Source organism: Schistocerca gregaria, chromosome 11, assembly GCF_023897955.1.
Source record: "Schistocerca gregaria isolate iqSchGreg1 chromosome 11, iqSchGreg1.2, whole genome shotgun sequence".
Classification (NCBI taxonomy): Eukaryota; Metazoa; Arthropoda; class Insecta; order Orthoptera; family Acrididae; genus Schistocerca; species Schistocerca gregaria.
This window is the reverse complement of record NC_064930.1, coordinates 141,095,369-141,122,576: the sequence shown is the minus strand read 5'-3', so window position 1 is coordinate 141,122,576 and position 27,208 is coordinate 141,095,369. Positions and strand designations below refer to the sequence as shown.

At 41.0% G+C, this 27,208-nt stretch overlaps 2 protein-coding genes across 50 annotated transcripts in view; one reads left to right on the top strand and one right to left on the bottom strand.

Annotated features, from left to right (window-relative positions):
* LOC126295245 (basement membrane-specific heparan sulfate proteoglycan core protein) overlaps positions 1 to 27,208 on the bottom strand; it is a 1,297,357-nt gene that overhangs the window by 87,768 nt on the left and 1,182,381 nt on the right. For all 49 annotated transcript variants that reach the window (XM_049987617.1, XM_049987624.1, XM_049987622.1 and 46 more), the window contains 6 exons: positions 21,602 to 21,753; positions 17,656 to 17,833; positions 12,780 to 12,931; positions 10,654 to 10,777; positions 8,149 to 8,458; positions 2,096 to 2,240 (listed from right to left, as the gene is read on the bottom strand). In XM_049987617.1, coding sequence (XP_049843574.1) covers positions 2,096 to 2,240; positions 8,149 to 8,458; positions 10,654 to 10,777; positions 12,780 to 12,931; positions 17,656 to 17,833; positions 21,602 to 21,753 — 1,061 coding nt within the window. The remainder of the gene's footprint in view (positions 1 to 2,095; positions 2,241 to 8,148; positions 8,459 to 10,653; positions 10,778 to 12,779; positions 12,932 to 17,655; positions 17,834 to 21,601; positions 21,754 to 27,208) is intronic.
* LOC126295252 (uncharacterized) lies at positions 2 to 27,208 on the top strand. The gene is made up of 2 exons (XM_049987653.1): positions 2 to 22; positions 26,830 to 27,208. Exons 1-2 carry the CDS (start codon positions 12 to 14, stop codon positions 27,182 to 27,184), a joined length of 366 nt encoding a protein of 121 aa, XP_049843610.1. The 5' UTR covers positions 2 to 11; the 3' UTR covers positions 27,185 to 27,208.

Below are 27,208 nucleotides of genomic sequence, written 5' to 3'. Positions count from 1 at the left end.
CTAACTGGTCTATGGAACACAGGTTTGAGTACTGATGTAGTTTCAATTTGTCACAATTGTTAAACAAAGTATTTAATTTCCACCCACAGACCTCAAAACACCTTTTGAAAAGCTGTTTATAATGCTCATTTATTCCACAAATTTTTTTTACATCACAGTTATACGAGCCATTCACAGTGACGTAATCGGTTTCCACCACCTGGTGGTCTTCTTTCCTGCTATGTTGTCCAAACTACTGAATTGTGAAATACTGTAGTTATGTGACTGTGTATGTGAAAAATATAAAAGAACATAGTTAGCCAATCACTTAATACCCTCGACCAGTACACCATTTTTTTTCCCAAGTGTCATCGAACGTCACATAACTACACAGAAATTATGATGAAACTGTGGGCACACACAATAGTTTCATGCCCTATCAGTGCTTCAGTTTTTCAAAACTTGTGCGGAGAGGGAATGATAATACAAGAATAGACCAGAGCATAAAATGTTTTGTGCATTTGTTTCTGTTGTGTCATTTAAAAGGAATGTCAAACTGGGTCCCAATTTAGTTAAAGATTTAAGTTTTCAGTTTTTCACTTGCTTGTACATCTTAACATGCAGCACACTCACTTGTGAGCTAGGGAGGTCTGCAACACAAATCAAATCCCTGTGGCAAACTATACCAGCCAGCCTAAATGTGTTTTTAGGTGATTTTCCCACACTTGTCAAGGCAAAAGCTGAGCTGATCCCAAATATCAACTTCAAAAAATACAATACACAAACAGTTAAACATATGAAAACACACAGAACAAATTTTGCATGATCCACAGGCACATGGCACACAGAACTTCTCCCCATGCCCTTGATGCAATTCAGTGACAATTACAAGTCTAGCATCTACATCTACATCTACATCCATACTCCGCAAGCCACCTGACGGTGTGTGGCGGAGGGTACCCTGAGTACCTCTATCGGTTCTACCTTCTATTCCAATCTCGTATTGTACGTGGAAAGGATTGTCGGTATGCTTCTGTGTGGGCTCTAATCTCTCTGATTTTATCCTCATGGTCTCTTCGTGAGATATACGTAGGAGGGAGCAATATACTGCTTGACTCTTCGGTGAAGGTATGTACTCGGAACTTTAACAAAAGCCCGTACCGAGCTACTGAGCGTCTCTCCTGCAGAGTCTTCCACTGGAGTTTATCTATCATCTCCGTAACGCTTTCGCAATTACTAAATGATCCTGTAACGAAGCGCGCTGCTCTCCGTTGGATCTCCTGTATCTCTTCTGTCAACCCTATCTGGTACGGATCCCACAATGCTGAGCAGTATTCAAACAGTGGGTGAACAAACGTACTGTAACCTACTTCCTTTGTTTTCGGATTGCATTTCCTTAGGATTCTTCCAATGAATCTCAGTCTGACATCTGCTTTACCGACGATCAACTTTATATGATCATTCCATTTTAATGCGTACTCCCAGATAATTTATGGAATTAACTGCTTCCAGTTGCTGACCTGCTATTTTGTAGCTAAATGATAAGGGATCTTTCTTTCTATGTATTCGCAGCACATTACACTTGTCTACATTGAGATTAAATTGCCATTCCGTGCACCATGCGTCAATTCGCTGCAGATCCTCCTGCATTTCAGTACAATTTTCCATTGTTGCAACCTCTCAATACACCACAGCATCATCTGCAAAAAGCCTCAGTGAACTTACAGTTCTACGGAATCGTTGGCTTGGAGTCATCCAATCATGTAGGTAGGATTTTTTTCTTTACCTACAGGGTCCCTATTTTTGTAGTGTATATGAAAGTTGTGCCATAAGTGTGCGCATGTGCTCCCTGTTGTGGCACACAGCTGGTGTCTCAAAGAGCACCGGGAGTCACCACCAAGCATCCCTCAGCCTCATTTGATCACACGCTGTGGAGAGGCTTGAAATTTAATCCCAGATACTAGCAACTAGCGCAAAGTTGGTGGTCAGGAATGTCACACCAATACCACAACACCCTGTGCCAGCCAAAGTGAAAATTTGTCCCCTCACCCCCCAAGTCGAACATCACCGCACTAATGTACACGTGACCTCAGATACGGACCGGATGTCGTGTTACCTGCGAGCTGCTCGACAGTTCCTCATTGGCCTTGCTCCAAGTGATGGCCGGTGTGGGTTCGCCAGAAGCCACGCAACGGAGCTCTGCCAATGATCCCTGGGCCACCGTCTGACGTTCCGGTTCGATGCTCACGACCGGTGGTTGCCTGTGGAGATGAGAATTCGATGTAAAAAGGAAGCGAGGAAAGAACGTTAGGGTTAATCAGAAAAAATGGAGCATGTGCGCAGGTTATGGGAGTATGACACCTCACCTTATACAATGTTTAGGGAAACCACAGAAAACATAAATCTAGATGGCCGTATGGGGATTTTAACCAATATTCTTCTGCATGTGAATCAAATGTCTAGCCACTGCACCACATGAAGGCAACACAGATGTGTTTCCTGACTGTTGTGTCTGTGTATGTGCGGATTGATATGTGTGTGTGTGTGTGTGCGAGTGTACACCTGTCCTTTTTTTCCCCTAAGGGAAGTCTTTCCGCTCCCGGGATTGGAATGACTCCTTAACCTCTCCCTTAAAACCCACATCCTTTCATTTTTCCCTCTCCTTCCTTCCTTCCTGACGAAGCAACTGCCAGTTGCGAAAGCTCGTAATTCTGTGTGTGTGTTTGTGTGTTTTGTTCATGTGCCTGTCTGCCGGCGCTTTCCCGCTTGGTAAGTCTTGGAATCTTGGTTTTTAATAAACTTATATTTTGATGTCCCCCCCATGAACCATGGACCTTGCTGTTGGTGGGGAGGCTACATAGATACAGATAGCCGCACCGTAGGTACAACCACAACGGAGGGGTATCTGTTGAGAGGCCAGACAAACGCGTGGTTAAAGAAAAGGGGCAGCAGCCTTTTCAGTAGTTGCAAGGGCAACAGTCTGGATGATTGACTGATCTGGCCTTGTAACACTAACCAAAACGGCCTTGCTGTACTGGTACTGCGAACGGCTGAAAGCAAGAGGAAACTACGGCCGTAATTTTTCCCGAGGGCATGCAGCTTTACTGTATGATTAAATGATGATGGCGTCCTCTTGGGTAAAATATTCCGGAGGTAAAATAGTCACCCATTCGGATCTCCGGGCGGGGACTACTCGAGAGGATGTCGTTATCAGGAGAAAGAAAACTGGCGTTCTACGGATCGGAGCGTGGAATGTCAGATCCCTTAATCGGGCAGGTAGGTTAGAAAATTTAAAAAGGGAAATGGATGTGTTAAAGTTAGATATAGTGGGAATTAGTGAAGTTCGGTGGCAGGAGGAACAAGACTTTTGGTCAGGCGAATACAGGGTTATAAATACGAAGTCAAACAGGGGTAATGCAGGAGTAAAAATAAAGATTCCAAGACTTACCAAGCGGGAAAGCGCCGGCAGACAGGCACATGAACAAAACACACAAACACACACACAAAATTACGAGCTTTCGCAACTGGCAGTTGCTTCGTCAGGAAGGAAGGAAGGAGAGGGAAAAATGAAAGGGTGTGGGTTTTAAGGGAGAGGGTAAGGAGTCATTCCAATCCCGGGAGCGGAAAGACTTCCCTTAGGGGAAAAAAAAGGACAGGTGTACACTCGCACACACACATGTGCGGATTGATATGTGTGTGTGTGTGCGAGTGTACACCTGTCCTTTTTTTTCCCCTAAGGGAAGTCTTTCCGCTCCCGGGATTGGAATGACTCCTTACCCTCTCCCTTAAAACCCACACCCTTTCATTTTTCCCTCTCCTTCCTTCCTTCCTGACGAAGCAACTGCCAGTTGCGAAAGCTCGTAATTTTGTGTGTGTGTTTTGTTCATGTGCCTGTCTGCCGGCGCTTTCCCGCTTGGTAAGTCTTGGAATCTTTATTTTTAATATGTTTTTCCCATGTGGAGGTTTCTTTCTGTTTTATATATATATAGGAATGCGGGTAAGCTACTACAAACAGCATAGTGAACGCATTATTGTGGCCAAGATAGACACGAAGCCCACGCCTACTACAGTAGTACAAGTCTATATGCCAACTAGCTCTGCAGATGACGAAGAAATTGAAGAAATGTATGATGAAATAAAAGAAATTATTCAGATAGTGAAGGGAGACGAAAATTTAATAGTGATGGGTGACATATGGATTGGGGGTAAGAAATGAAAGAGGAAGCCGCCTGGTAGAATTTTGCACAGAGCACAACTTAATCATTGCTAACACTTGGTTCAAGAATCATAAAAGAAGGTTGTATAGATGGAAGCAGCCTGGAGATACTGGCAGATTTCAGATAGATTACATAATGGTAAGACAGAGATTTAGGAACCAGATTTTAAATTGTAAGACATTTCCAGGGGCAGATGTGGACTCTGACCACAATCTATTGGTTATGAAATGTAGATTGAAACTGAAGAAACTGCAAAAAGGTGGGAATTTAAGGAGATGGGACCTAGATAAACTGAAAGAACCAGAGGTTGTAGAGTTTTTCAGGGAGAACATAATGAAACACATGGCAGGAATGGAGGAAAGAAATACAGTAGAAGAAGAATGGGTAGCTTTGAGGGATGAAGTAGTGAAGGCAGCAGAGGATAAAGTAGGTACAAAGACGAGGGCTGCTAGAAATCCTTGGGTAACAGAAGAAATATTGAATTTAATTGATGAAAGGAGAAAATATAAAAATGCAGTAAATGAAGCAGGCAAAAAGGAATACAAACGTCTCAAAAATGAGATCGACAGGAAGTGCAAAATGGCCAAGCAGGGATGGCTAGAGGACAAATGTAAGGATGTAGAGGCTTATCTCACTAGGGGTAAGATAGATACTGCCTACAGGAAAATTAAAGACACCTTTGGAGAAAAGAGAACCACTTGTATGAATACCAAGAGCTCAGATGGAAACCCAGTTCTAAGCAAAGAAGGGAAAGCAGAAGGTGGATGGAGTATATAGAGGGTCAATACAAGGGCGATGTACTTGAGGACAATATTATGGAAATGGAAGAGGATGTAGATGAAGATGAAATGGGAGATACGACACTGCGTGAAGAGTTTGACAAAGCACTGAAAGACCTGAGTCGAAACAAGGCCCCCGGAGTAGACAATATTCCATTAGAACTACTGACAGCCTTGGGAGATCCAGTCCTGACAAAACTCTACCATCTGGTGAGCACGATGTATGAGACAGGCGAAATACCCTCAGACTTCAAGAAGAATATAATAATTCCAATCCCAAAGAAAGCAGGTGTTGACAGATGTGAAAATTACCGAACTATCAGTTTAATAAGTCACGGCTGAAAAATACTAACACGAATTCTTTACAGACGAATGGAAAAACTGATAGAAGCTGACCTCTGGGAAGATCAGTTTGGATTCCATAGAAATGTTGGAACACGTGAGGCAATACTGACCCTACAGCTTATCTTAGAAGCTAGATTAAGGAAAGGCAAACCTATGTTTCTAGCAAGCTTTTGACAATTTTGACTGGAATACTCTTTTACAAATTCTGAAGGTGACAGGGGTAAAATATAGGGAGTGAAAGGCTATTTAAAATTTGTATAGAAACCAAATGGCAGTTATAAGAGTAGAGGGGCATGAAAGGGAAGCAGTTTATAAGAGTAGAGGGGCATGAAAGGGAAGCAGTGGTTGGGAAGGGAGTGAGACAGGGTTGTAGTCTCTCCCCGATGTTACTCAATCTGTATATTGAGCAAGCAGTGAAGGAAACAAAAGAAAAATTTGGAGTAGTTATTAAAATCCATGGAGAAGAAGTAAAAACGTTGAGGTTCGCCGATGACATTGTAATTCTGCCAGAGACAGCAAAGGACTTGGAAGAGCAGTTGAACGGAATGGACAGTGTCTTGAAAGGAGGATATAAGATGAACATCAACAAAAGCAAAACAAGGATAATGGAATGTAGCCAAATTAAGTTGGGTGATGCTGAGGGAATTAGATTAGGAAATGAGACACTTAAAGTAGTAAAGGAGTTTTGCTATTTGGGGAGTAAAATAACTGATGATGGTCGAAGTAGAGAGGGTATAAAATGTAGACTGGCAATGGGAAGGAAAGCGTTTCTGAAGAAGAGAGATTTGTTAACATCGAGTATAGATTTAAGTGTCAGCAAGTCGTTTCTGAAAGTATTTGTATGGAGTGTAGTCATGTATGGAAGTGAAACATGGACGATAAATAGTTTGGACCAGAAGAGAATAGAAGCTTTTGAAATGTGGTGCTACAGAAGAATGCTGAATATTAGATGGGTAGATCACATAACTAATGAGGAGGTATTGAATAAAATTGGGAAGAAGAGGAGTTTGTGGCACAACTTGACAAGAAGAAGGGATCGGTTGGTAGGACATGTTCTGAGGCATCAAGGGATCACCAATTTAGTACTGGAGTGTAGCGTGGAGGGTAAAAATCGTAGAGGGAGACCAAGAGATGAATACACTAAGCAGATTCAGAAGGATGTAGGTCGCAGTAGGTACTGGGAGATGAAGAAGCTTGCACAGGGCAGAGTAGCATGGAGAGCTCCAGTCTCAGGACTGAAGACCACAACAACAACATTTCGATGTATTCACACCAGCTTTTTTCCCCCCCAATATATTCCTTTTTGTTACATGTAGAGTATTTTTTATTTATTTATCATAGTAGGACCATGGTGGTCTAGTGGGTAGGGCATTACAGTCTGGCCCTGGAGGTCCAGGGATCCATCCCTGACAGGGGTACGGACTTCTCATCATTCCAGTCCCTCCAGGATATCCCCACGTCCACTGAGCCGCCTGTCAAAATAATTACCAGAGATCTTTCCTGCGAAGACACTTTAAAGTCGTTCAAGCAAATGATACTGAGGTGGCTCCTTTTTACCTTAGGGAACGTTTCCAACACAACTGCTCGTATTTTGCAGATTATGACGTGAAATGAGTTTTTCAACAATCATCTTAAGATTAGGGTCCCTTTAGGTTCCTTAAAGGACGATCTCAGTTTGCGTAAAACGGGTGTCTACTGTATTCTTTGCAGTTGTGGTACATCATTCATTGGTCAGACTATCAGGACTATTGAGGGCCAACATACTGATCTAAGCAGCACACATACTTACACCAAAAGAGCAAATCTGCTATTGCACATCTCTGTCTTGACATCAGTCGTCTACAGAATATGATAACATGGAGACTTTCATGTGCACTTCCAGCTACTGGGACAGTGTTATAAGGGAATCTGTTGAAATTAAATTAGCAGATAACCTAATAAACAAGATGGGGTCTGGTTTAAATTCTGCATAGTATTCTGCTCTCTCCTTAACAGAGGGAAAGAGTTAATATTATCTCATCCAGTATAGCACTTTTCGATATCGGTAACTTCTGGTATCTTTCATCTTTGGTTGTGTGGTGGTAGTGTTAACAGTGAGCAAGTGTGTTAGCTTTCCGGAATTTCTCTGCAGACTGAGGTTCTAAATACCCTCATACAAGGGTACATGCAGCAGTTTTGCCTCGAAAGTGACAGGGTGGACAAACGTCATAATATTTCCAAAATATCATATCTAACAATCCGTATGCGATTTTACAATATGATGTGGTCGACAACTCAGTATAATTTCTTGGAAAAATAACTTTTTACCTTACCTGTGGAACACAATGGTGGACAGGTAAGTCTGCCACAACTGCTACCAACTCTTGGTGGGATGCTTAAATGACACTTCCCTAGCCACACATAGTAACATTCCTCCCCCTGCTTCTCCTTATCGAATCAATGATGGTTCCATAATTAACTGGATAATAGAGGGTCCAATATGAGAATAGTGATATTTGGGATAACAAACAGTATTTTAATTGTATGTCTGTCATTCAGTGCCTACAAATGTGCACACTCAGGAGAGTCAGACTCCAGACATTGGTGAACATCAAAGTGATCCCTTTTGAAACACAACCATTTTCTTGCTGGGCTTTGAACAGTGGGACCTCAAAATACCGTGACTTCATCTCTTTCCAGATCTGTTAACTAGAAGATTTATGCAGAAGAACACTTTAAATAAGAAATGAATGATGATAAATAGTAAACAATATTATTAAAAAAAGTGTCACAGTGATACACAAAGCACTAATGACACAGTAGTAACAGAGCTGCAATCTGCACCTCACCTGTAGGCAGTGACGACTACCCTGACGGTGCTAGTAGTGTAGGACGGTGGGGTCGTTCTCACAGCCGTGCAAATGTAAACGCCGGAGTCGGCCGCAGTTGCGGATGGGATTTCTAGAGTGGCCGACCCGCGCCCGTCGTCCTCCTGGCGGGCGTTCGGCGGCAGCTCGGCGCCTTGGCGGCTCCAGGTAATGCGCGGGGGCGGTGCACCCGCCACGCCTCCGGCGAGGCAGCGCAGGACCACGGTCGCGCCCTCGGGGCCGTCGTACGTAGAAGGCTGCATTGTGAGCTGCACCGAAGGTTCTGGCGAATCTGCACAGAGAGCGACCTTTCTCGAGCACTGTCACGTGGCTACTGACACGAACACTTGAACGCTATGTCGTCACCAACTAATCTGTGTGTGTGTGTGTGTGTGTGTGTGTGAGTGTACACCTGTCCTTTTTTTTCCCCCTAAGGGAAGTCTTTCCGCTCCCGGGATTGGAATGACTCCTTACCCTCTCCCTTAAAACCCACATCCTTTCGTCTTTCCATCTCCTTCCTGAAGAAGCAACCATCGGTTGCGAAAGCTAGTAATTCTGTGTGTGTGTTTGTGTGTTTTGTTCATTGTGCCTGTCTGCCGGCGCTTTCCCGCTTGGTAAGTCTTGGAATCTTTGTTTTTAATATATTTTTCCCATGTGGAAGTTTCTTTCTATTTTATTTACATAATATAGTATTTACCTACATTGACTCTCTTCACTACATGTTTTAGAGGATTATACCTCCATCATCAGATGCGTGATATGACAATTAACGACGCATAGATGTATTTCGTGTAAAGCTTTTTAAACCCATAACACTGTCTCGTAGAAGAAGAAGCTATTTCAGTACAAAGCACATAGTTCTATGTATGTTTGGTTACTAAGAGTACACATAGATAACAGGTGTGTGTGTGTGTGTGTGTGTGTGTGTGTGTGTGTGTGTGTGTGTGTGTGAGTGTATTTGCACAGACTATAGACTGAAAAAGGATTTCAGTGTTGTTTGTATGTCTGGTGACGACCTAACACCACTTTCTATTTGGTGAGTTGTTACTGTAACTCCTAGAACATTCACATATCTTAGCTTTCTGCCAATTTTTTTTGTCTCCTGCGGCCAAAATGTCATACAAACAATATATCAAGGAGCTCTTAACTGACATAAAATGTACCTGATCTTATAAGTTATAATCTTCCAAAATCCCTGGTGGAAAGTATAGTATAATAAAAGCTTTTGGTTACAACAATTTGTATTTTTGAAACTCACAGTGAAGCCTAAGCTAAAATGTTAAATTTTAAGGAATATTATTACATCCCAGAATATTAATTATCAACCAATTAATAAATATAAACGAAAATGATGGTTTATTAGTTCAGTTTCAGATTGGAAAAAAAAAAACTCTGTAGCCAATAATGCTACGCCCATAAAATGCAGATCATAGTTAAGTGATATGAATTCTACATCTTGTACCCAAAAACTGATACTATATAATGAAACAAATTTATACACATGCTAAACATTGTAAAGAAATTCTGTATGTATGTAGGGAAATGCTGGGTCCAAATACTAGTTGAAATTTAGTTTAGAGCTCCATATAATGATATGATTATGTTTTCAAACTGCGTTCTTGTTTTATTTTTGGTGATGGGCTGCACTGGACTGAATGTGAATTGACTGTGATATCATCTTCAAGCTATGAAGTGATTGCTTCCAATGCACAATTGTAGTCGTCAGTCCGGCTACAGCAGCTGCAGAAAGTAATGGTGTGTGTGAGTTGCACTTGCGTGAACAACACGTGTGTGTGTGTGTTTTCATTTCAGAAGAAGGCTTTTTAGCTGAAAGTTTAAATGTATAGCAGTCTTTTCGTTGTGCTTGTCTGTGGCTCAGTGTCTCTTCTATATGGTTAACAGCAATCTTATCATTTTCATAATATGGCTATTTTCCGTATTTCAAAAAACTATTGACCAAATTTAAAATGCTGTCATAATTTATCCATTAGGAGGTATAATCTTATGGTAATTAAAGCTGGAAACTGTGTATGTCTTGAGGAAGCATAACTTAAGTTGTGCAAGTTTTCCAGATTATATCCATCCAGTGTTTGAGAAAGAGAGTAGTTAGCAACTTCCAACATACTTTACACATAATCCCATACTTTTTCTAACTTTTCCTCACGGACAAAGTAGTTGGAGGAAAGAATCGCTTACTACTTTTCCCTATTTGGGCATTAACACTTCATCATTGGCAGAACATTTTAATTTCTTACTTACCACATTTTGCACACCATAACCAGATATACCACTGACTGTATCTGCAAAATTGTATCGTTGTTCGACACACTGTTCAGTAGATATGCCGTCAAAGACTTAGTTGTGTAAAACGGACATTTTACTAATGGGAATTCATTTCTTTAAAGAATCGGGGCTGGGCTACGGTTACACTGTAAATGAGTCTGATGGTAGCAGCCACTCGAAGTGTCAACTCCTGTAGGAACTCACCTGAGACATAGAGGTAGACGGTGCGCCTGTCCTCTCCTGCAGGATTGCTGGCCGAGCATGTGTACCGACCCTCGTCCGACTTGCGTACTGACGGTATGCGCAATACGCCTCCACTGTAGTACACCTGAAAACAGACAGGCAGCCTACTTAGTAAACATCTAGTTACATTCTCTACAAACCAATGTTACATGCACGGCAGAGGGTACTTCCCACTGTAACACTTATTAGAGGCTCTCCCTCTTTCACACTCGTATTATGCACGTGAAGAATGATTGCTTGAAAAGCCTCTGTACACATGGTAATTAGTGTACTCTTGTTTCTGTGGTCTCTACACAAGTGATGCAGAGAAAGAGAACAGGAGAAAATTTCTAAATTCCTCAATTATTGCCAGTTTTTTAAGCCCTGTAGGTTTTCACAATGTAGTTTGAGTCTTAACATCCAACAATTCAGGTTTCTCAGCACCTCTGTGACACTCTTTCAAGTGTCAAACTGTGCTGACCTCTCTGTATACTTCCAATATCTCATTAGCCCTATTTGCTACAGATCCTACACACCATGGCAACATTCTATGATGTGTTGCACGAGAGTTTCGTAAGCAATGTCTTTTACAGACCGACTGTGTTTCCCTAGCTTTCTACCAATGAAATGAAGTCTGCCGTCTGCTTTAGCCAAGTTTGATTCTCCATTTCATATTCCCAAAAAGTGTTACGACCAGACATTTTTGTGAGTTGGATTCCAACTGTAACTCATTCATATTATAGTTACAGGATACTACTTTTTCAATTTGTGAAGTGCAAAATTCAACATCTCTGAATGTTTAAAGCAAAATACCAATCTTTGCACCACTTTGAACTCTTATCAAGATCCAATTGAATGTTTGTGTAGCTTTTTTGCCAGCATTTCATTATAGAGAACTGCAGCATCTGCAAAAAGTCTGGATTAATATTAATACTGTCCAGTCATTAGCATACATGGTAAGGGTCCCAACACAATTCCCTGGGGTACTTCCCTGAAGTTACTTCCACACCTGTCACGGACTCTCCACCGTGCCAACATGTTATGTCCTCCCTACCAAGAAATCCTCAACACAGGCCTGATTTCATTATATGATTGTACTTTCACTAATAAGTGTTTGTGTAGTGCTGAGTCAAATGTTTTTTTGTAGTTTAAAAGAAGTATAACTACATAAGTCTCCCAACTTGTGGTACTATATCATCATCTATATTACCAAAACATCATCTTGAGACATGGAAGCCAATACCAGTTGCTGCGTAGGGGCAACAACATTTTGATTTTTAATATTTTCTGTAATTACTGACCGAATTTAAAATTTAAATGCTGTCATAATGTTCATATGGAGGTATAATCTTATGCTAGAAGTTTAGCACAATAAGACGACTATTACAATTGGAAACTGCATGTTAGTCTTGAAGCAGTGTAACTGACAATTCACAAATACTGAGACTTCGTTCATTGAATGTTTAAGAACGTGAGCATTTTGTGACACAGTAATGCTTTAAGATGAATGTGTTAAAATACATATTTTTCATTTCATACTTTGTAAAAGATTTTGCAATGTTTACAAGCTGGTGTAGATGTGTAAACCTGACAACATATTGAGTAACACAAAAAATAAACAACATGAGAAATCTTTCAAAATGGAGTATATGTCTGTTAGAAGGGTTTTTGTGCCAAATGATCGATCCTTCTTATTCCTACTGGAACACCACGTGTATGCCGCAATAAGTGTGGATCACACCAGAAACCTCATGATTACAAAAGCAAAATGCTGAATACTTATCCAGGTACTTCAATTGAAGTAATCTGAATTTTATATTTAACAGAGCTAGGAATTTCCAGACCTCCAAAGACGATTTTTTTAAAGTGCGTGAGAAATGGATCGCACTGTTTTAGGAAATCAATAGTCTATTATCAAGCATTGCATTGCCCCTCAAGCGTGAAGGAAATTGAAGAGCACTATCCATATGGTCTCTTTGTGAAAACCACAGACAGTGAAATTTGTAGTCTTTGAACATCAGTCTTGAGAAACTGGATGACTCCTCTTGAAACAGCCCACACATTAGAAACAAAGCTCAATTCCTTGCAGACATATTCGAGTGATGTACCTGCGGGCTGAGCTGACGGCCTTCATCTGGTGTCCACCTGATGTCGGGTTGGGGTATTCCCGAAGCCGAGCACTCGAACTCTGCGCTGTCGCCTTCGTTGACGGTCAAGTACTGAGGCCGCACTTCGACTCTCGGTGGTTCTGAACCGGACCCTGTGGGAATGAAATTGTACACTGTACATATGAAACACTAAAATACTGAGGCTATCAAAAAAGTGACCTAAATTTTCCTGTAGCACGTGAAGATGTGGGAGGTGAAACAATCATTTAGCTGACTTGTGCCAAAGGACAGTATGTGCAGAGCTGCAATAGCAAGGCGTCACTACTGAAAATCTTGTCAAATGTTAAACCCATTCTGTAACAAATTTTCCAGAACAGCGAAGAAGTGACAGAAAAATCACAAAGCTCAGTCTCCTTATTGGATAAGGTCTGTTTGTAAACCTGAGCTACTGACAACTTCCTCAGTCATCACCATCAGAATTTAACTGTCATACTAATAGGCTGTGTAGTGCTTTTGTATGCAGCTGCACAAACTATGACAATGAGATGCACCAAGAAAACAGAAATACTCAAACGAGAATGTCGCCGTCAAAAATTAAATTCACAAATCAGCTTTATTTTCAGCTTTCAGCAGTTCTGAAATGAGACTGCTTACAAATGCTAGCAAGCACACTGTACACGGCGGCAATCAGTCATACAGATTCGTATCACCTCACGTGGGGGACAGGATTTGAACTGGTAGTAATTAAGAGAGTAATAGCGCATAAACAATGGTTGAACCCATAATTGATACATCGTGTCAGTAGAAGTTTGTTTTGCTTATGATATCACATCGATGTAGTCGCATGTCCACGTTATAAAGCAGTGTAGCATGGGCACTGATTTAGCTAGGACACTGATTTGGATGTCACTGGGAAGACCTTATAAAGCACTCCTAGGAGGCAAAGTGATGCAATAAGCATATTCGTCAGAATATAAATGAAAATCGGAATTAAATTGAGTGTTACCAAATAATGAAAGATGTCAACTTATATGACTCATAAATGTGCTTGGAATTACAGAAAATGCAAGTCAGAGCAATACTTGTGCCAAAAGGAATCCAAAAAACCTAATAAGTTCAGTGCCATGCAAATGAGACAAGTACAGCCAATTCGAAATGGAAATGAAAAAATGGCCCAAAGCAATTACACAGCTGGCTTAATGTGAAATACTTGTTATGATTTTATTGCCACGTTTTCATGAAAAATTGATGCTGCAGACCTGAACTGTGTGAACACAGAAATTTTTGGGATGCTAAATGAAACTTGTTAGTGGATTTTGTGGAATGTGGAAGGACAATCAATTCTGAAGCCCATTGTGAGACATTAAGAAAACAGACGAGCCATCCAAAACAGGCGATGCAGTTTCTTGACTATCGGTCAGGTGATTTGTACAATTTTCAACCACTCCTCGCATCACAAACACAAGAACAGACAGTTCAAGTGCGATATTTATGAATACCTGCCTCACAGTCGAGACTTGGTTCCAAGTGACTTAACACATATGAAAGAATACAGTGGCTACCAACATTTTGACTCAGACAAAGAACAAGATGCTGTCTCATACAGATGCAATCTCAGAACGCAGAATTTTATGCCGTAGAAGAGTATCTGAACGGCGATTAGGTCAAGTTACACTAAGTCACAGTTTTAACATTTTTCTAATAAATAAGCTTTATATATTTAAGTATTTCTCTTGTAGCAGAATGGAGATTATTTTCCATCGAGCCCTCATACTTAAAGAAAGAAAAGAGAAATTAGCTTCTTCGCTTTACACTGTTCTTTGTTTATTTTTGCAGTCCATTAGTAAAACACAAATGTCTGTAATACGTGCATTTACATTAACTGAACACTACACCTTAATCACCAACTGTACGAAAAAGCTTTCTAGCATATAAGGATTTACCTTTTAACTCCACAAGCCATTTTGGAAAACCTGTTCTTCCATTCCATATTTTAGCAGCATGGAAAGGCAAATTTGACTCTGGTGAATATTTGTGCATAATGATATAACTAGATTTCTTCACATAGGTTTTGAATTTGTGCTAGTTCAAAAAACATTGAGAGAAATTTATAAATGAAGTTGAATAAAAAAATGCAGGTAATCTAGGCAGAAGAATTACGATTGAATGATCAGCTGCAATAAATACCTCTAATTTGAGATGGTTATTTCTCTGAGTCACTAACTTAAAAGTGACGGACAGGTGTCATATCACTGTGTACCAATTTAAAAATACGTAAACAAAATAAACTGTTGATTTTTTCGGAATTAAACTTTCATTCTGCAATGCAGTATGTGATGGTTTTGAAATTTCCTAGCTCATTAACTATTAATTGTTTTAGTAATCAGGACAAAGCACCGACTAACTCCTTTGTATGTAAAGTATCAGAATGTTAGTTAATAAAGTGTTTAAGTATGTGTGTTTTTGGAGGGAGGGATGGGGACAGGATGATCAATGAACAGCTCCCCCCCCCCCTCCCCAATTTAAAATGAAGGTGAATGCCCTATCCTACATGAAAAGAAGAAGAAATACATGTATTTCTAGAAACATTTCGTGAGACAGTAATGCTGCACTGTACTTAACTTCTACGTCTACATACACACTGTGCAGGGCAGACAGTACCTCAACCACTACTAGTAGTTCCCTTTCCTGTTCCACTCACAAATGCAGTGAGGAAAATCGACTCAACTGTCTGTATGCCACGGTACGAGCCTCTCGTCTCTGTGGTCCTTACTGAAATGCACACTGGCAGCAGCAGAACTCTTCTGCAGCCAGCCAAAAGTGCAGGTTCTCTAAATTTTCTCAATATTCTTCCCTCCACGGATTCCCATTTGATATCATGAAGTATCTCTGTAACATCTATTGGTAACAAATCTAGCAGCGAGCCTCTGAATTGCTCGTGCGTAATCATTTAATCTGACCCTATGGGGATCCCACACACTCAAAGCAGTACTCGCGAATGGGTCACACTAGTGCTGTACGTGTGGTCTCCTTTATGGATGAGCTATACTTTCCTACAATTCTCCTAATGAACTAAAGTTGACTAGTCATTGACCTTATGTGCTCATTCCATTTCATGTCATTTTGCAATGTTATGTCTAGGTATTTGATAGCCAGGACTGTGTCAAGGAGTACACTGCTAATGCTGTATTTGAACATTATAGGACTGTTTTTCCTAGTCATACACTATGTGATCAAAAAGTATCCGGACCCTCAAAAACATTCGTTTTTCATATTGGGAGCATTGTGCTGCCACCTACTGCCAGTTACTCCATATCAGCTACCTCAGTAGACATCAGACATCGTGACAGAGCAGAATGGGGCACTCCGCGGAGCCCACGGACTTCGAACGTGGTCAGGTGATGGAGTGTCACTTGTGTCGTACGTCTGTACACAATATTTCCACACTTCTAAACATCCGTAGGTCCACTGTTTCCGATGTGGTAGTGAAGTCGAAACGTGAAGGGACACGTACAGCATGAAAACATACAGGCCGACCTCGTCTGTTGACAGACAGAGACCGCCGACAACTGAAGAGGGTCGTAATGCGTAATAGGCTGACGTCTATCCGGACCGTCACACAGGAATTCCAAACTGCATCGGGATCCACTGCAAGTACTATGATAGTTAGGTGCGAGGTGAGAAAACTTGGATTTCGTGGTGGAGCAGCTACTCATAAGCCATACATAACACTGGTAAATGCCAGATGAACGTCATCTGTCAGCGTGTGTAGTGCCAACAGTACCATTCGAAGTGGTGGTGTTACGGTGTGGTCATGTTTTTCATGGAGGGGGCTTGCATCCCTTGTTGTTTTATGTGGCAATATCACAGCACAGATCTACATTGATGTTTTAAGCTCCTTCTTGCTACCCACTGTTGAAGAGCAATCTGGGGATGGCGATTGCACCTTTCAACATCGATCGAGCACCCGTTCATAATGCACAGCCTGTTGCAGAGTGGTTACATGACAATAACATCCCTGTAATGGACTGGCCTGCACAGAGCCCAGACCTGAAGCCTATAGAACACCTTTGGGATGTTTCGGAACGCCGACTTCGTGCTGGGCCTCACCGACCGACATCGATTCCTCTCCTCAGTGCAGCACTCTGTGAAGAATGGGCTGCCATTCCCCAAGAAACCTTACAGCACCTGACTGAACGTGTGCCTGCAAGAGTGGAAACTGTCATCAAGGCTAAGGGTGGGCCAACACAATACTGAATTCAAGCATTACCAATGGAGGGCACTACGAACTTGCAAGTCATTTTCAGCCAGGTGTCTGGATACTTTGGATCACACAGTGTATCATGCCCCTTATATACCCTACCAGGGATGATAACACTAAACATTAATAATACTAATGTACTCTGGTGGTCTTACTATTTGTCACAGAGAATGGCAACTCCAGTCATACATATACTCACCGATGAGGTGCATATATACGAAATTACACTGACACCTGACCTTGTCTTCTAAGCACTTCACATTTTTGTCTGCCTCTGTTAACTGAGTGATCTGCACAGGTGGCAGCTACACAGAGGACTCGGGTTCGATTCCCAGTGCTGTTGAGGATTTTTTCCTAGGGAGGAGGAATGGTGCAGGGTGTTTTTAGCCTTGTGTTGCCAACTGAGGAGCTACTGGACCGAATGTAGGTGTGTGTTCCTTTTTGTCCTCCATAAAACTTAACCTTCGTACACAAAGACATTCCTATAGATCAGTTACAATAACACCTCATTTAATGACCGAGATAAAGAAAGCGTATACGAGCGAGCACTCATTTAAAAAGACAGTCAGGTTGAGACTGTAGGTGCTGCTGCGAGGAGTGGGACAGGATACAGACCTCCTACAGTGAGCACGGCGCGGCTCGTCTGGATGCTGTACTGGTCGGATGCTGTACAGATGTAGGTGCCAGAGTCAGACGGCACGACACTGGTGATGGTGAGCGTGCCGCGGCGGTCGTCGTAAGCCCTATCCGGCAACTCTCCGCCTTCCTTGGTCCAGACCAGGCTCACTGGAACCTGGAAAAAGGATTGACAAGTCAGTATCACTGTAGAAAATTTACTGCTGCTGTAGGTTCTTGGGTCACATTATATAATTTTCAGCTATATCTATACACATACCAGTACTCTACAAACAACTGTGATGTGATTTGAAGACAGTATTTACCATTGAACCCCAAGTTACAGTTTCTTCCCATTCCAGTCACATATTGTGTACAAAAACAAATCTCCTGTGCCTTATCTTTCCAGTCTCCCACCACCTCCCAAAGTAACACCATCTGGCCACAGAGGAGCATTCTCCTTGTAACTCAGTACCACCCAGAACTGGAGCAACCGAATTACATTCTGCGCCAGAGTTTCAATTACCTCTCGTCACGTCCTGAAATGAGGAATGTCCTGGCCACTACTCTTCCCACCCCTCCCACCGTGGTATTTGCCACACACTGAACCTACGCAGTATACTCTCGTCCTTCCTTACACGACCCCTGCTCCCAGTCCCTTACCTCATGGATCATATCCCTGTAACAGACCTACATGCAAGACCTGTCCCATACATCCTCTCACCACAATCTACTCCAGTCCAGTCACTAACATCACCTGTCCCAGCAAAGGTAGGGCTGTGAAACCAGACATACGGTCTACAAGCTAAGCTGCAACCACTGTGCTGCATTCTATGTACGCATGACAACCAACAAGCTGTATGTCCGCAGGAATGGCCAATGACAAACTGTAGCCAAGAAACCAGTGGATCACCCTGTTGCTGAACACGCTGTCAAACATGATATCCTTCACTTCAATGACTGCTTCAGAGCGTGTGCCGTATAGATCCTTCCCGCCAACACCAGCTTTTCTGAATTGTGCATGTGGGAACTTTCCCTGCAATACTTTGTATGTTCCCATAACTCTCCTGGCCTCAACCTTTGTTAGTCACTCTCCTCACCCATCTAGCAACTTCGATGTTCTCATTCCAGCACTACACAGCCGTCATTCCACCACAACACCCAGCCTTTTTACTTCTCTCCTTTTCTGCTACTCCCCCCCCCCTCCAGACCCCAATCTAACCTGCAGCACTTCGCTGTCCGCCACCCCCACCATACTATCCCTTCCCCTCCTGGCTCCAGCCTCCTCCTTACCCCCACCAAGTTGCCACTCCCATTGTGCGTGTAAATCTGTCTATTGCTGACGAAGGCCTTAACAGCCGAAAGCTCTAATTGTGAGAATCTTTTTGTTGTGCCTATCCACGACTCAGCAGCTCCACTACATTGTAACAACTTTCCTTCTCATAATATTATTACATTCCATTGTTTGTAACTTTCCTTAATTTTTAGATGCTCCCCATGAACAACACATGCATCTTTATTTACAGAGCCTATGACCACATGTTACAAATATTGGGCGCTGTATACCACCGGCACCGTAGATAAAATAGTTGGTTCATGATTTTATTTTGGTAATGATTTTCCTGAGTTTCCATGGTTAAATGAACAAATATTCCCTTATTCTCAACTCTTACTACACAAATTATCAGTACTTTCTACATATATCAATTTTTTAAAATTTCTCATCTATTTACCAGCCTTCGCCATCCCCAGAGCAATTCAATGATCTATTTTCTCATTATTTTCTGTACATAACATAGCCACCAGTGCTACAGCTTATTTAAGTTTATCATAAAAATAGAGAATGAGGCGCTGATAAAATATCAGGCTTGAATGAAAAGTAATGCCTCCACCTTCATTAATTGGGTCTGGATGGGAATATTTTAATAAATCAAATGCAGAAATAATCCTTAGAATGTGATCTTTAATTACCAATATTCACGTTTCCACTTAATCACCAGCCACTTCGATACATTTCTGCCAACGATGGACAAGTTTTCTGAAGACATCACAGAAAAGTCAACACTCTTGTTTCCACAACCACAGTCTCACAGTTGTCTCAACATCTTTATTAGAAGCATAATGATGTTCCCACAGATCATCTTTCATTATCGGGGACAGATGGAAGTCAGACGGTGTCAAATCTGGACTGTATGGAGGATGCGTACAGTGGTGAGATTCAGTCTTCTGAAGTTCTGCTGTGGTGGCACACGAAATGTGTGGTTTGGCATTGTCATGCTGCAAGAAAACATTTTCCTTTTCCTTTTGGACCCTTGTTTGTTGTCGTTTCAGAGTTTGTAGTGCTGCAACGTAACACTCTGAATTTATTGTTGTTCCACGATCAACGATCAAGGAACTCAACATGGATAACACCATCTGCGTCCCAGAACAACACTTTGATCATGATTTTTCCAGCTGAGGGCTGCATCTTGAATTTCTTTTTCTGTGTTAAGTCTTTGTGTCAATAGTCCATAGACTGAAGTTTCATCTCTCGGTCATAACGGTGTACCCACGTTTCGTCTCCTCTTACAATTGAATGGAGGAAGGCATCACCTTCATTCTCGTAATGCGAGAGGAGTTCCTGGCAAATTAGATGTCCGTGCAATTTCATTGGGGTACCCATTGTGCACAGATCTTCCGATAGCCAAGCTAAGCAATAATGTGACCCACACTTTCTTGTGAAATGCCGACTGTGCTTGCAATTTCTCTCCGAGTGATATGATGATCGTCTTGAATCAATTTGTCAACATTTTGCTTGTGAAACTTGGTGGTTGCTGTCACAGGCCATCCAACTCGTTGTTTGTTATGCAGGTCAGAAGTTCCCACCTCAACATCTTTAAACTCACTTGCCCGACGACACATAGTACTCCTATCGACACAATCACCATAAACTGCTTTCATTCTCTGGTGAATCTCCTTTAGGCTGACACCTTCTGCTGTCAAGAATTCGATGACTGCACATTTCTTCAATCACATTGACAGACCGTCTGCACATGTTTCCATACTTTACATTTTAACAACACAACTGTTCAATGCTAAGGCTTTCTGCCAACTGGAGCTGTAGAGAAGGGGCTATGGAACAAGCTAAGTACCTGCTGCATACCAATGCTGCCATCTGTTGAAGAGTTACGAAGGTGGAGGCAGTACTTTTCAGTCAGCCCTCCTATTTGCACTCTGCTGCACTCCATTTTGAAGAAGAGGCAACTGTACTGTCCGAAAAAGTCAACTTGAAAGTGTCTTCAACATCTCAGCACGAGTTACGAAAACATACTATTTACAACTTTAAAAGCCCATATTGGTTTGCCTTTTGAAACATTGTCCCTTATACAAAACGATTCAACTGACTATTCAATGTGTTTTCAAATCAACACACAACGTGTCTCAGGTTTGCTTGGAATTGGCTGAATTTCTAATTTATTAGTACTAGAAACAATAACCCCCACCTCCCCCAGGTAAGCTTCTACATTTGCAGGTCCTGTTCTTAATAATCCAACAAACTGATAAGCGTGTAACCATTGCTCACTGAAAAAAGTTTTCTTTGATAACATTTTCATAACATACTTACAGAAAAAAAGTCTTAGAAAATGAACATTTATCAGTCCAGAAAAAAATGTGCCTGTTTATGAAAATGGGGACTAATACAATACTGACAAATCTATCAACTATTCTTACTGTACCTCAGTTTAAAGCATGTAAACAAACAGATTTAAAGCATTCCCTGTCTTTTCTAAAGAAATTACTTCCTCTCTTTTATTCCTGACCTTTGTAAAACTCCCTGTCTTCTCCAAAAAAATAAAAATTTCACTTACTTTGTGAACACACCTTGTACAAATCAGCAGTTAAGCCACAGGTTAGGTTTCCTTCTCATATGTTTAGGAAAGGAGAATGAGTGCTGCAAACTGCTTACCTCATAGATAGACACTCCTGTGCACCTGTAGCGGACAGTGCTGCCAGCTTCGACAATCTGGATGGATGGCTCAGAAATTCTGACCGTTATGGTCGGCTGCGGAGAGTCAGTAGATCCCGGCAATGGTGATGGTGTCACAATTGGTGGTCGTTCTGCATGTTAAACAACAGTAACATTAACTGCTGCATCGCATATGATGTCACATATTATACTAGTGCCAACAACTGAAAGTTTCCCAATGATTATTGGGATGTCATAGCCACTAAATGTAAATCATTTTTATTTGGAGCACACACACACACACACACACACACACCTGTATGATTACATTGTGCAGGTTGACTACACTGCACGTAATCCCCTACACATAATCCCCATGATAATTTTCTTGTGTGCAGTTATTGTAAATGCATGAACAAATATATCCTTGCCATAGACCCTTACTATAGCCCACAGTACAATTTCCTTTTGGAATCTCATTTTCCCAAATCTCAAAAATTTTATTCCTAGTTCCCTTACAGTCACGTAATGTATCCATTTCCCATGTCTAAAATGAAGAGCACTGTAGACAAAGACACCCAGGTCAATATTGTGTCTTCTGCCTTCCAGGAGGCATTTCGATTCAGTTACAAAACTCAACAGAATATGAGTTTACTGAGGATTAGACCAGATTTGTGATTGGATCCAGGACATTATAAATTTACAACCAAGTATGTTGTTTCTATTGAGATGTAATCGACAGATGTAAAGGTAATCTCGCAACTCCCCAAGGGAGCACTATAGGCACATTTAGTCACAGGATCATTTAGTTTCCTGCCAGAATATGAAAATTAAAGTGCAAATAACGATAATTTCAATTCTTTTGAAGGTCTGGAAATGGAACCCAATTTACTTACAAAGCTCTGAGGTTTGTTGTACGCAGATTAGGGAGCCCATTAATTAAAGAAGATGTTTACAGTTTGCATTTACCATCGATGTGCACGCTGCAACATCTCACATACGCAATATGTGCTACTGCCAATTCTAGAAATATATGTAGGCAGTTATGGATAGACAAATTAGTCCTTGAAAATAGTGAGACAATTCCAGAAAAACTAATTTATTCTAATATACGTCTCAGGATGCTGACTGGCAAGTAAGAACATGTTCCAACATGTCACTGTCTGTCTCAACAGCTCAGCCAATCAGACAAGTTACACCAAATGGTTTCAGTGTCAGCTGTTGCTGCTAAAGAGTTCACTTCACAATATTTTTTGATTACGGCTCATACTTTCTACATTTAATGTATGGGGTGTGCACAACTTGTTTTGCAACTACTAAATCAGCACTTTACTTACAGTTCTACAGTGACCATGCACATCACTTTTATACTGGTGTCCCTCCTAAGAGTCACCAACTTTATGTGCCCATTTGATAGAGTGGCCTCAAATTAGTCTAGTGCGATATATTTTGTATTGATATGTATTAACAGAAACATTAAAATACAATGAATTACCAGTGCTCCGGCCAATTTGTGTGCCACTCTGAACCATGTCGAGTGCTACCATCATGAAGCAGCACTGCATAGCTGCCACTGGAGCTCTGGTCATTCATTATTTTTTTAATGTTTCTGTTAATAAATACAGATAAAACATATATCATACTGGACTCTATCAAGTGAGCACTTAAAATTCAACTTTAAAAATAACTTTGCTCATAACGGGAAACAAATCGACACTTTCCATTACCGCACGAAAGATGTGACGAATCAGAACTCTTAGGAGGGACATCCCTTGCTAAACTAGACAAAAGTCCAACACAGAAATCTTATACTAGGTCTCTGCATTCAGTGTACACTGTATCAGTGAATGCTCATAGAGAATTAACTTTTGTCATACACTCTCTGACCCAAAAAACTTAGCAAAAAGATATCATATTCTACATATCACTAAAAATAGACAAGGTGACAAAAAAATTAGAATGAAAGGAGACAACAGTTCAGAAGCAAGCACAGGCTGCAGACCCAACCACCTCAGACCTGAAGCAGAAGCTGCAATTACAGAACATATTCCAAACTAAACACACGGTGCAATAAGATAAATTCATCTGAGAATCATCACTGACAAACAGCACGAGACGAACACCGGTTAGTCGTGATCGTTTTTATGTGAGTTTCTCTGTAAATAGTCTCTGTCAAAAACAACAGTAGTAAGTGGGAACAAAAACAATAAGATCAAAAAACACTGTTGTAAAAATTTATTTTTTGTACGATACTGGCTGAAATTGTATGCTTTGTTGCAATATGACAGTGCACATCAAAAACCGGAAAAACACACCTGGTTTTAAAGATTAACAACATAAATTTATCTATTCTGGAAATGTCCAATTTATTATTAATACTTTACAAGTGTAACAGTGGTTTGTGAAAACAACTTGCATTTACTCGACTGCCAATTTGCAACCATTTTAATAATTTATTTTACTTTTCAATTAAATTCAGCCAGAATAAATTTTCATTTTGCACCAGAAAAAACAAATAACACTCAGTTTCACTCAAACTACAAAATTAATCCATCACCATAAAAAGGAGCTGAAAAAATATAAACAACACAAAAGCTGTAAAAAAATAAAAACAAATTAATGTTGAAACTACTACAGAATGGAAAGATACGCCACCTGAAACAAATTTTCTGGGCAGAGCTTGACAAACAGGAGATAAACGAGAATATACACTGGGACGATGCACAACACGAAATGGACAGGACAGTAACAGTAATGACACAGACGAGAACAACACGTGACGAACACAGCTGCCGCACGATGACAACAGTCCTGCATACTGATGCTCACACAGAGTCTCATCCAGCTTCTGGTTAATGTAGATTTTCCTCAAGTACCCGAATACTGCAGAAACTATTATGCTGCGACTGTGCCAGTTTGGATTTACAATGGTGGCACCATATGCATTTTGCTGTGTTTTGTGAAATGCTGAATTTGACATTTCTACAGATTTAAAGCAAAGTGCCAATCTTTGCATCATTTTGAAAGCTTATTGAGATTTGCCTGAATATTTAAGCAGTTTCTTTCAGGTAGTAGTTTATCAAATATCATTACATTATCTAAAACAACATCAGATGTTGTAATTATTATTATCGTCATTACTAACTTTAGTGGCCACAGTGGACCACATGAGACGGACCAAGTTCAACTTTTCTTTGAAAGTTCTACTATTCAATTCATGCCATCCGCTCAATACCATTTCGGTCTTTCCAATAGCACTCTGCCCAACAATTTGTCTGAAATCTCTATAACCCTGCCACCTGTAATTTCCACTGAACATTTGCGTTTCTTTAGAAGAATATTTATTTAATTTTGTTCTTTGCATCTGTTACCTCGAGTCCAACTGCTTTAAGATCTTACTGAATTTCTCGGATCCATTGGCCACTTGTCTTCTTTCTAAATTTTTGTAAAATCATGTTTCCTTAAGAAAGAAATAAGAGATTCCTTTCTTCTTCACTGTGCTGGTATGTGTGTCAATCTCGATAGACAGTTTCTTCGGGTAGGATTCTCCAGGCTCCTTCGACCTGGTATTTTTTATTTATTGAAGTTCTTGTGACTCTTCTTTCATTTCTGACAAGCTGATCAGTTCTTCCTTAATTTTTAATATGGAACAGAGTTTCATAAGCACAAGTAGCTTCTGGGAGAGTTATAGCTTTATGCAGCAGTGTGGAATCTTACGTGTCTAGTGAGGAGCATTCCTTACTACCTTTTGACCAAGTTAGAAATTGAGATTCTTAATTTGCTGATTCTATTTATCCATATGTCTTTCTCAGTTTAGTTGTGCTTGATGATTTCACCAAAATCTCAGTTTTCTCAAAGAACACTCATAATCCTATTTTCAAGCATTTTCTTCTTCTTCTTCTTTTTTTTCCTGGGCAAGAACTTTTTCCATGTCAAGAGTTGAGAGAGCTAAATCACTTGCAAAGCCCAACCAGTTAGTTCTTACTTAAGATTTTGCTCCAATTTTATTTAATGTGGATTTTCTTTTTCAAATCTTCATGATTAATATTGTCTAATATTATTATTATTATTATTAGTAATAATAATAATAATAATAATAATAACAATAATATTTACTTTGTTCATATCACTCTTGTAACAAGAAATGAAAATGTAACGAACACCGAAGCACTCAATTTCGTCAACTGTCTGATTCGTTACTCCGAACTGCTGTAAGAAACACGGAGACTGAGCATAATTTAGTGCAGGATCAAACTCTGTGTCAGCAAATAACATGGAAACTTACAACTTCAGCAAAATACAACTGCTGAGCTGAGAAAGAAGAAACAAACAAAACTACAGCATCAGACGGACAAAGGCGAGTGCAGAAGACACAACTGAAGAGATCTCCTCGAACGATCAAATCTGGGAATGCCACGGGAGGCACGTTGTGTCGTGTGCGATCTCTGCCTTCCTTCCGATGTTAATCAATTTCCTCTAAATATCGTGAAGTGCGTTCCCCAAAGCAGGAATGGTGCTTGTTACATTTTGTTTATGTGGATTGTAGTGTGTACACGAGGCAACTATTATGCAACCACACAATCCAAATGCACGACAAGTTTGCTATTCGGGAACCAGAATTTCATTACCTTAAATTAAAAAAAGACCCTCTCTTAGGTGGCATGTACAAGAAATTTCTATCACTCAAACAGAACTTTTTATGTTTAAAGCAGATAGCTGCATATAGATGTAGCAAGCATGAAATAATGGTTCAAATGCAAACTTCTTATTTCCCCTATTTAGACCATTCTGTCTCCCATTGGTTGTTCCTTTCATTTTTTTTTTCTGTTTTATGCTCTACAAAATGGTTGTCAACAGCCCCCAACTGTATAAACATTGCCTTTGTTTATTATACATCATTTGCTGATGCCACTAACATTTTTCTTCATTTCCACAGACATGTGTTTCAAAGAGTAATTTCTGTTATCAAGTGCACTCAGCAAAAAGAAAAAAATTCAAAAATAACATATAATTCAAACAATCAAGAGCAGTTATCAGACTACGAATCTGTTAGTTGGAATCCGGTAATGTTCTCTTGCTCGCAACACCCCCCCCCCCCCCCCCCCCCCAAGTAGCATTAGCATTGATAGCAGCAGCTTAGATATACAACCCACCCACAACTTTTTATTAGGGGCGGTGTATGTTCATCATATCCATTTTTGACAGAGTGGCACTCAATAATTTTGCAGAAATTCCCGGGCTCACGGAATGGAAGGCAGAGACCGACGTGACAGGCAACCGCGACCCCCGACGAGAGAGACCTGGCTCGATGACAGACATGAGCATGCCCACGGCCTGCCCCTCGGCATTGATGATGATGCACTCGACAGCAGACGTATCGGCGGTGACAGTGACCGGCAGCAGGCGGCGACCGCCCCACGGGTAACGCTGCAGCGCGTGCGGGTGTTGCGCCATGCCCGCCTCCGCGTCGTCGTCGCTCTCGGGCGAGTGCCGGAACTCTATCTCCATCTGCTCCGCACTGTGGTAGCTGCACGAGAAGGTCACCACCGAGCCGACGGGGCGGCGCACGCGCTGTGGCACTAGCTCCATAAGGAGCCCGCCTGTACG